Genomic DNA, 10,646 nt, shown 5'->3' on the forward strand with positions numbered 1-10,646 from the left:
CCAATACTAGTCCCAGCGGGCACTCTGGGAACGTTATGTTTCTAGAACGGGGCTCTCGGGCAGTTTTGCTGGTTCCTGGTGGGGACTCTTCCCCCACAGCCCTTCAGAGGAGGCTGATAAGGACTCAGGGTCTTTGGGCTGAGATGGTGGTGATCCGTGCGTCTGGGCGATGAGACTGCATTTTGAGTGCATATTGTACAGGAATGAAATTGGAGATGTGGTGAGTGCTTTTGCCCCCCAGGAGGTGCGTATAGCCATGGAGGCCAGAGAGAAGAGCCTAAGGACAACCCTGCACCAGTGTGGACTGCCTCCCACGGACCTAGGTGTTTAGCACACTTGTTCAGCTCACGCGAGATCGGGGTGGGCGAGAGGGGTTCCCCAGAGGCAGTTTGCCAGCGTCAGCACGCAAAACGTTGTCTTCACGTGCTTTCGGTCCTGTCTAGGACCCATATACAGGGCGGTCAGATGCCATGTGGGGCTCCAGGGCCCAACAATCAGGTCCGGACAGGGGCGGAGCCTGTCTGCTGGCTGCTCTCTTACTCTGTTTCAGCCTCTTACATGCCCAGGACTACACGCCCTCACAAACACCTCCACCCACATCGAACACCTTGCCCAAACCAAGAGGCCTGATCCAGAAGGAATGTAAGTTCTCTGAAGAGGAGGCAGGTTTCTGTGGACATGCCCCCTCCCCCTTCTCTTGGAACATAGGCCGTTGGAATGGTGGGCATGCCTTTACAATGAAGGTGAGGCTTAGGAGGTGGAGCCTATGCAGGATACTCATATCCTCTGCTGGATCTTTCCCATTGATCCCTAGACCCTCAGTTCCGGGTCAAGGTTGTGCACTGAGAGATGTACCACCCTCCACCCTCTTCATTGGGTCGAGATGGAAGGGCACACCTAGCCAAAAGACCATGCCCAGAACAATAATGTCCTCTGTCAGCCTCAGCTTGTATATCTTCAGAGCTGTGCTCTTTAAGCTAATGAGGTCTGAGGAGAGCTTAGCGGTACCCTCCTGCTTGCCCCTACCTCTGTTCCATGAGCTTTGATGAAAGGCTGTCAGCCTGACACCTCCACCTCTGCCACCCAATCGGCACTTTGCCCCATGAGCTATGCCATTCTACTCCTGACCTTGGGTATGCCCACCTGAGAACTGAGAGGAGAGACCACTGTGTCCCCTGGGCCTGACTGATGCTGACATTTGGAGCATCAAGTGCGCGCATCCTGCGTGTAGGTGCCTCACGGCTGGGATTGTCTCCACAGTATGTGGCAAGACCAAATTCCAAGGGAAGATCTATGGCGGTCAGATTGCAAGAGCTGAGCGGTGGCCGTGGCAGGCCAGTCTGATCTTTCGTGGCAGGCACATCTGTGGAGCAGTTCTCATCGACAAAAACTGGGTAGTCAGCGCTGCCCACTGCTTCCAAAGGTGCGTGTTCCCTCCCTGGGCCCTTCTGCTGGGAAGGGGTGCAGGAGAGGGTCACTAGGACAGGAGGAGAGGCAGGCGTGAAGGATAGACAGCAGCCTGACCTTCCAGGCTGTGTTCTGGGATAGCTTGGTGCCCGCAGGAGTCCTCTGTGCTGCTGCTCCAACTTTGAGTAGTGTCCTCCACCTGGCTTGTTATCCCTCAAACAGAGGGACAAGAGGAGCGACCCAGAGTTAGGAAACATATTTTTCCTTTTAGGTCTTCCTAGAAGTTCTGAAAAACAATTGTTATGCAGCCCTAAGAGGGATCCGGTCAGGGCTGGAAGTGAGTGGTCCTTTTGTCTCCAAGATGAAGCAGTGCAGTTGGATGTACCTCAGATTTTTTTTTTTTTTTTTTGTAAAAAGCAGGAATGCAATCCACACAGCCCCTTGGATACTAGGGTATACTGGAGAAGTGACTGGAAGCTTTCAAAGGCCCCAAATCCTCAGGCTGTTGGAGGTCATCTTGCCCTTCTAGAGAAGGAGCACCCTAGTATCAGGAGGGGAGGATTATGATGGGATATTTGCCTGTAGGTTGGGCAGTCAATCCGGGTGACAGTGCCAGCTCCACACTTAGAGGTGCTGCCCCTCCACCCCCATAGGTCTCTCAAACCGTCTGACTACCGGATCCTGCTAGGGTACAACAAGCTGAGCAATCCCTCCAACTACAGCCGGCAGATGACGGTGAATCAGGTCATCTTGCATGAGGATTATAGCAAGCTGAACAGACTGGAGAAAAACATTGTCCTGATCCAGCTGCACCACCCTGTGATCTACAGCTCCCACATTTTCCCAGCCTGTGTCCCTGACAGCACCACGAAGGTTTCCCCTTACAGTCTCTGCTGGATAAGTGGCTGGGGAATGCTCTCAGGGGACAGTGAGTACCCTGGACAGGACAGGAGTGGGAGGGGCAAAAGCCTGGAGGCCTTGCCAGTGGTTGAGAACCCCAGTTTCTGGTCCAAAAGCAAACCTCTCCCCTTTCAGATTAGAAGTGTAGGCTCTCTGACTCCAGAGCTCTAAGTGCGGTTGACCTCTGACCACTGCAAGGCTCTCCACTGGCCAGGAAAGACACCTGGCATCCTTANGAAGATGAGAGCAACCTTCTCTCCCTGACATGGGACAGGTTGGGGTGTCCAACTGGGGAACATTCTCCTCTGAAGCTCACTGCCCATCCCTTAAGCCTCAGAAGCCTGTTCTACCAGCTTTTACCAGTTTCCTGCACACTGGTTCCAAGATCCAGTCACCTGGGCACCAGAAGCCTTAGTGTTGGGGAGTGACATTCTCCTTGGCCTTATTCTCTGAGCAATACAGGATTGTGACTCTCTCTATCAAGATGGCCTCATGTCAGATATTCATCATGCAGACACGATGTCAAGTGTCCAGGATGACAATGCACAGGTTCTCTGCACACACCACGCAGAGGGAACTCGGGGTCTGTGGACTCTGGTGTCGTGGGCCACAGGAAGAGCCTGCTGACAGCAAGGGACAAGTCTATAGGTTTAGATTGAGATCTCAGAATTCCTGGGCTGGGATTTCCACACAAGGCTAAACACTTTCGATCTAAGACAAGATAACGGCAAGTTAAATAGAAGAGAAGGTGAATTTGACACGAGATTTAGGGTCACAGTCTGGCCATCAACGGGGAGGCTTGAAAGCAGGAGCTTCTCTGAGGTCAGGGCTAGGGCCCCCTTCCCTTGCCCTAGCCTCTAAGTGTCTGCCTCACAGGCCAGTCTCCAGGACAGAGGGTCAGAGGCATTAGAAGGGATGCACTATCACTCTCTAAGGGGCTGTGTCAGCGCAGATGGGGTCTCCAGGTCAGGCCAGGGGATGAGAGTGGAAACACAGAGGGGACGGCCTGGGCGGGGGCAGCTTTCAGAACCGAGAACCTGGCCTCCCTGAGAGTCTGGACCTTCAGCCATCCTCTGTCATGACCTATCCTGACCGCAGTTCCTGGACCTGGGGACAGGCTTGGGTTTGCTACCTACAGGCAACCCCTGGGCACCCTTGAGGGACGTGAGCCATGGTTCCTGAGTGCAGTGAGCCCCGCTGCTGTCCCTCTGCTCCCATGGGATAACCCAGGGCAGATCTGACCAAGCACCTGGAAACAGAATCCATGCCTCCAGGTCCTGGATGCTCCTTCAGCTTGGCCAGTCCTCTTGTCATTCTCCTTAGCACTTCTGGCCTGTGTCATAGGCCACTGCTACACTCAGGGTCCAGTGTCTCTGCCTCCAGCTGGGGCCCCGCAGCCAAGCCAGAGCTGTTTGAAAGCTGAACCCCTTCCTTGGCTTGTGTGTTCTCAGGGTGTAGTCTCAGTCCCCTTGCCTGGTGAGGAGGCTCTGCCTGGCGCCCCACTGTGGTTACACCTAGTGTTCCTCTGCTCCCCACACGGGGACCTGTGCAGTCGCCATGACTTTCTGCCTGGTCCTGCCTTCCACAGAGCCTCATGCTTGCCCTTGTTGCCATATCCCTTGGTCACCGAGTGCCTGTTGTGAGTCCCTCCCTGCTGCTGTGGCCTAGAATGGCTGCCCCCTAGCAGAGATCATCCTGGAAGGGGAACTTGGGGTGGGGTCTTCCCTTAGCTGAGTCTCACAACCGAACCCCCTCCCACAGAGTTCCTGCAAGAGCCTTTCCCCTTGCTCGACGCTGAGGTCTCCCTTATTGATGAACAGGATTGCAAGACGTTTTTCCAGACACCGGAAGTCAGCACCACGGAATATGAAGTTATAAAAGACGATGTTATATGTGCCGGGGACCTCACCAATCAGAAATCCTTCTGCCGAGTATGTGAGAATGGCCTAGACACTACAGCTGAGCTCAGTCATCTCTCTAGTTAACCCTGGCCACTAGGCTGCCCGTGTGTCCTCAGAGCCTCCCTCTCCCATGCGGGTCGTGGGACAGATAGCATATATTCAGCTCTACAGGCTGCCCTCCGCATACTAAAACTCTGTGACCTCCCCCGGTAGGCATTGTACAAGATCCCTTTACAAGATCCCTTTATTACAGAAGTTGATGATCTGGTCCTAAAGATGCTGACCTGAGGGACCGTCCATGTTTTTATTTTACTGTTTTTAAAAATTACCCAGACAGACCCAACCGGCACCACTTAATATAGCAGTAGAGATCTCTGGTCCCCAGCGACTCCTGTCTACCGCCCTCCCCCGGGGGGGGGGGATGTGTGTTCCTTTCTTCCTGGACCTACTAGCTGTCTTCTCTCTCTTCAGGGAGACTCTGGGGGCCCCCTTGTCTGCTTACTGAATGGCATCTGGTACTTGGTAGGGCTGGCCAACTGGAACGGAGCATGTCTTGAACCGATCCACAGCCCCAACATCTTCACCAAGGTCTCCTACTTCTCTGACTGGATCAAGCAGAAAAAGGCAAACACGCCTGCCGCTGACGTCTCCTCGGCACCCCTTGAGGAAATGGCGTCATCCTTGAGAGGCTGGGGGAATTACAGTGCGGGCACTACCCTCAAAGCCAGGGTCTCCACAACCCTGCTGTCTTCTCAGGCCCTCCTCCTGCAGTCGATTTGGCTCAGGATTCTGTGATTTGTCTGCTGGCCTAGTCACTGAGAGCCACTTTGCACGCTTCTGTCTGTGGGCTTGCCTGTCCCATCCGAGGCCATACCAGCTCCAGGCCTGACAGAATAAAGCAGCTAAAGACAATTCTGGAGTCCTTTCCTTTTGTCCCATCAGGCTTCTCTGTCCTTCAGCATCAGAAGGCCTCTTCCTCCTGGGGCAGGGACTATAGGTGAACCAACAGGGAGCCGTCCTACTAGTGTAGGAGCCAACTCTCTCCGAGCTGCCTTCCAGAGACTGTGAATCACTTCTGCCCCCTAAGGCCGCTTGTTCTTTCAGGAGAATGAGCCACTGCATCAGGCCAAGCCCTCACCATGCAGCTGCAGCACCCCAGGCTCCTGGAGCAAGCCCCAGCTATGGCATAAGGGCATCTTGCAAGCCCAAGGTCATAGTAAAACTTCTAGAGAGTTTGACAGTGAACTGTGATGACCGCCGAAGTCTGATATCTCAGGAGCAGTCCTCAAAGCTCTTCTGCAAGGGCCAGCAGTCATCCAAACATTACACTTCCATACTCTAAGCCCACCACTCGCCTGATAAGCCCACATTGCTTGAGGACTTGCTTCAGCCGGCATTGGCTGAGGCTCGGCAGACCTGGGAGTGGCTGGCTTAGCACTGAGCTGCCCTGCAAATCTAACTGAGTAGCTGCTTGTATCAACAAATGCTAATTATGTTCCCCCCAAAACTGCTTTCAGGAGAAAGTCTACACATAGCTTCTGGGAACCTGCCCCCCCCCCCAGTTGGTTCTGGTTGGTAAATAAAGACGACAGCAGTTAATAGATGGGGAGAATAGACAGAGGTGGGATTTTAGGATTCCCAGGTTTGAACCTGGAGGAGGAGAAGGAGGTAGACCATACTTTAGGAGAGTGTGGCAGAGGAGGGAAGACACAGAGGCCATCATGAGATAGGGAAGCAGGAATAGCACCCTGGGCTCTGGGCCAAGAAAGCCTGGTCCACAGGGCTGCACAAATGGGTCCAGAGTTGAATTGGTCAGCCTGGCAGCTTTCCCGAGCAGGCACCACCAGGATCAGCCCTCCTGCTTTTTGCCCGGGCAGGGATGGGGCCAGCTCTACAGCTCTGATGCCCTCAGGTGCTGCCTCCAGGGCCAGCCTGTACTGTGCTGCTCAGGTGAGGTGTGAGGTCTGCTCTCAGGAGTACTGCAGCGGGTGAGGGGAGAGGCCAATTCTTCTGAGTGTGGTGACCTGGAGAGGGGAAGGGCCAGCTCATCACAGTGCTTGGACTGCAATGCAGCCTCAGGCAGAAGCCCAGACCAGGGACATTACCAGGGCCTTGGGTGGTAACACAGACTTCGAACATCAACGCAGATCGTGGTTGTGACAGGATCAGAAACCCGGACATAGTCCTTAGTGGCAGCATAGGCCCGGATGTCACCATGGTCTCAGATGGCAATCCAGACTGCTGATATCCATACAGCCTTTGGTGGTAACTTGGACCACAGATGTCGACACAGACCCCAGCTGCAGCACAACCATGGACCCAGACATGGCCCTCATGGGCAGTCTGAGCCAAGACTTTGCTATGCCTTTCTTGTTCTTCCTCGCTCCACAGCCCAGGGCGCATTGCTTAGCTCCGCCCTCTCTTCCAGCTCTCCACCACCTACTCCTTCTTTCCCCTCTCTCCCTCATTCACTATCCATAGTGGCCCTGGGCATTTGGGTGTCTCTCCTGCACTTATCAATTTTTTTAACTGATATTTTACATTTTAGTTCAAATGAACTTCCTGTTTAAAAATGTTTTTCATTGCCTATGAGTTTGCCAAGCATACAAGATAAACCAGTTTTGAGGTGGTAAATGTTTCTTCCCCTTTCCCTAATCCTTGCAAGTTAGTAATTATCACACAGGTAAAGCACCAGTTAGAACACCAGATGGTGACTTTATCTCCAGACATTTCCTTTTCAGAAATTTGTTCCTCATGTATAAATATTTACATTTATATACACATACACACACAGATACAGACTCATACACATGAATACACACATAGAGACACAAACTCATACACACAGACACACACATATACACATAGATACACACACAGACACATACAAACACAGACACACAGACATACAGACATACACACAGATACAGACATAGACTCATACACACAGATACACAGACACACACACATATACACATAGATACACACAGAGACACATACACAGACACACACACATATACACATAGATACACACAGAGACACATACACAGACACACAGACATACAGACATACACACAGATACAGACACAGACTCATACACACATACACAGACACATGCACATGAACACATACATAGAGACACAGACTCATATAGATAGATACACAGACACACACACATATACACATAGATACACACACAGACACATATACAAACAGACACATACACATGCGCACACACACACACACACACACACACACACACACACACACACACGCCTCTTTTCTCCTGAAAGGTTGTCTATGCTAGCTGGGGAATTTGTGTTTTGGATTGGTTCTATGTGTTGCTTTGGGGATTGACTTGCTTTAGACCTGAGATCATCTCTTCCCATTGGATCTCGGGGGTTATTCTTCGTGTTTACACAAGGGTGATAGTGGCCAAAACACTGGATGACCAGTCTCTCAGACATGTCTTCTTTCATGAGCTCATAAGGTTCCCTCTGATCCAGGAAGGAGTACGTTGGCTGGGTCTCCCTGTGAGGCCATTGTGTGCTACAGGGTGCTCCCCTGACACCGCCACAGTTTCAGGTGGGAGGCAATGAGTGCCTCTTGCATTCATGTCTTTCTCACTCATTAAAATCCCTAATTTAGGTGCTCATTAAATCCCTAAGCTAAAGAAAAGCACAGAATTACGCATTTGAGGAGGCATGTCAGGCAGTAAAAGCCAAATCATTTCAAAACCAAAGAACCAAGACAAACAAAACAGCCAGCGTGTCCCCTTCCAAATAGACACACATATTACATGTGTCTTAGTTTGGGTTTTATTGCTTAAAGAGACACCATTACCTCTTAAAGTGGAAAACATTTAATTAGGTCTGGCTTATAATTTCAGAGGTTCAGTTCATCATCATCATGGCGGGAAGCATGGCAGTCTGCAGGCAGACATGATGCTGGAGAAGCCGGGAATTCTACATCTTGGTCACATAGGTAGCAGAAGAAGACTGCCTTCCACAGGCAGCCAGCAGGAGGAGCTTGGGTGGAGCTTGAGTATACAGACCTCAATGTCCACCACCACAGTGACACACTTCCTCCAACAAGGCCACACCCCCTGATAGTGCCACTCCCCATGGGCCAAGCATTCAAACACCTGAGTTTATGGAGGCCAAACCTATCCAAACTAGCAGGACATGCATACATACACACATGCAAATGTACACACACACACACACACACACATATACATAAATAAATTTAAGAGACCCAATTGATCAGTTAAAGAGAGAGATCTACTCAGAATCTGTCAGTTTACAAATTAATTTCATCTAAAAACAATCTTAAACCATATCCCCAGTGTTTAACAAATGCTGGGCCACCCAATCATCCGGTTCACACAATTAACCACCTCAGGCATTCTGTGGAAAACATGTTTAACAATGACTCTGGGATCCCTGAGAGGCCTCGGCCTCAGGTCATTAACAGTGTGATGAACCTTCTTCTCTGCCTTTTGGGAGCTGCCGGGTCTGAAGGAAGGCAGGCCTGGCCCAGAAAGGAAGAACAAACAAGCAAAGCACGAGGGGACTCACACTTAGGGCAGTTTTGGCCAGGGGTCAGCCAAGTCGCCTTGAACAGAGAAAGTGGCCTCAGATCCATGGAACTCCCAGACCTGGGCAAACATACAAAACACCCGAGGGATGGTGCACTGATCCTTGCTGTGAGAGAATCGACAGGCACAATTTCCAAGAGGCATAAACAGCGTGTGCCAAGAATAACCACCACAAATAGAAAGAAAATCCCTAAAATAAGATCCAGAAGAAAGCTGTCGGTAGATGCTCTCCATCTCAGCACTGTGGAGACTAAGGTTTGAGGTCGGCCTGATGTAGAGAGGAAGGCCTTGTCTTAGACAAAAGTGATGCTGATATAAGCCAGCTGATGGAGTGCTTGCCTAGCATGCAAGATGCTCTAGGTTTGATCCCAGTACTTCATAAACCAGGCATTATGGTGCATCCCTGTAAGCCTTGAACTCAGATACAAGAGGATCAGAAGTTCAAAGTCTTTCTCTCATCCTTGCCTAGTGTGAGGGTTTGTATATGCTTGGCCCAGGGAGTGGCACTATTTGGAGGTGTGGCCTTTCTGGAGGTGTGTCACTGTAGGCATGGGCTTTAAGTCCTTCAGCCTAACTGCCTGGAAGTCAGTCTTCTCCTAGCAGCCTTCAGATGAAGCTGTAGAACTCTCAGCTCCTCCTGCACCATGCCTGCCTGGATGGTGCCATGCTCCTGCCTTGATGATAACGGATTGAACCTCTGAACCTGTAAGTCAGTCCCAGTTAAATGCTGTCTTTTATAAGAGTTGCCTTGGTCATGGTGTCTGTTCACAGCAGTAAAACCCTAACTAAGACACCTAGTAAGAGTACAAATCCAATCCCAGCTACATCAGATCCTGGTTACAAACCAACCAACCCCAACCAACCAGTCAGACTTGGTGGCTCGCTTGTACTTCCAGCATTTAGGGGGACGATGATTTGCCACACATTCAAAGCAATCCAGGGGTATGTGATGATTTTCAGTCCATGCTGAGCTTCACCGACTGCCTCAAAAGAAGCAGTCTCCTCCTGGGGTGGTTTGAATGAGAATGGCCACCATAGTCTCATACATTTGGATGCTTGGTAAACAGCTGGTGGAACTGTTTGGGAAGGATTAAGGGGTGTGGCCTTGTTGGAGGAAGTGTGTCACTGGGAGTGGGCTTTAAGGTTTCACAAGCCCACACCAGGCTCCATGTCTCTCTCTCTTTTTCTGCATGCTGCCTGTGGACCAGATAGGGCTCTCAGCTCCTGTTCCAGAGCCAGGCTATGGTGATAATGGATTAATTCTCTGAACTGTGAGCAAGCCCTTAATTAAATATTTCCTTCCATAATTTTTTTTTACTATTTTCATAACCAAGGATTACCTTGTTCATGGTGTCTCTTCAGAGCAATAGCACAATAACTAATTAATATACCTCCTCAAGAAAACCAACGAGAACACCAAAACAAAACAAACAAGTTCCGATCCAAACCAAACCCAAACTGTCAGTCACGGTGGTTCGTGCCTGCAATCCTAGTCCTTGGGAGGTAGAGGCAGGGCGATCAGGAGTTCGAGGTCATTCTCAGTTACACGGCAAGTTGAAGGCCGTTCCAGGTTACAAGAGACTGTATCAAAACAAACACCAGGAGAAATAAAGGAAATCAGAAACATGAGTTGATGTGTTTATAACAAGATAAGGAGAGGAGGGTAATATGTTTTGGTGGATGTGTGGTGAGGTGTAGGGGAAGGGGGTGCCTCGGCGGGCCCATGCTGAGGCACCCCTTCCTCCCGAGGGACCAGCCACAGGACATGGTATAGTATAGAATAGAGTTTATTCAGGGTATGGGGAGGGGAATTGAGAGGGTAGTAGAGGCAGAGAAAG

At 50.8% G+C, this 10,646-nt stretch overlaps 1 protein-coding gene across 2 annotated transcripts; it reads left to right on the top strand.

Annotated features, from left to right (window-relative positions):
- The first annotated feature begins 425 nt into the window (after positions 1-425).
- On the top strand, positions 426-5,118 carry LOC110322498 (inactive serine protease 39). 2 transcript variants are annotated; one of them, XM_029539207.1, is made up of 6 exons: positions 426-642; positions 1,261-1,423; positions 1,679-1,744; positions 2,061-2,335; positions 4,069-4,238; positions 4,680-5,118. In XM_029539207.1, exons 4-6 carry the CDS (start codon positions 2,137-2,139, stop codon positions 5,001-5,003), a joined length of 693 nt encoding a protein of 230 aa, XP_029395067.1. In that variant the 5' UTR covers positions 426-642; positions 1,261-1,423; positions 1,679-1,744; positions 2,061-2,136; the 3' UTR covers positions 5,004-5,118. The 2 variants fall into 2 exon arrangements, with proteins under 2 accessions (XP_029395067.1, XP_021054835.1); XM_021199176.2 differs by lacking the exon at positions 1,679-1,744 and having other exon boundaries at positions 4,680-5,116.
- The last annotated feature ends 5,528 nt before the right edge of the window (positions 5,119-10,646 follow it).

The sequence above is a fragment of the Mus pahari genome, chromosome 5 (assembly GCF_900095145.1).
Source record: "Mus pahari chromosome 5, PAHARI_EIJ_v1.1, whole genome shotgun sequence".
Classification (NCBI taxonomy): Eukaryota; Metazoa; Chordata; class Mammalia; order Rodentia; family Muridae; genus Mus; species Mus pahari.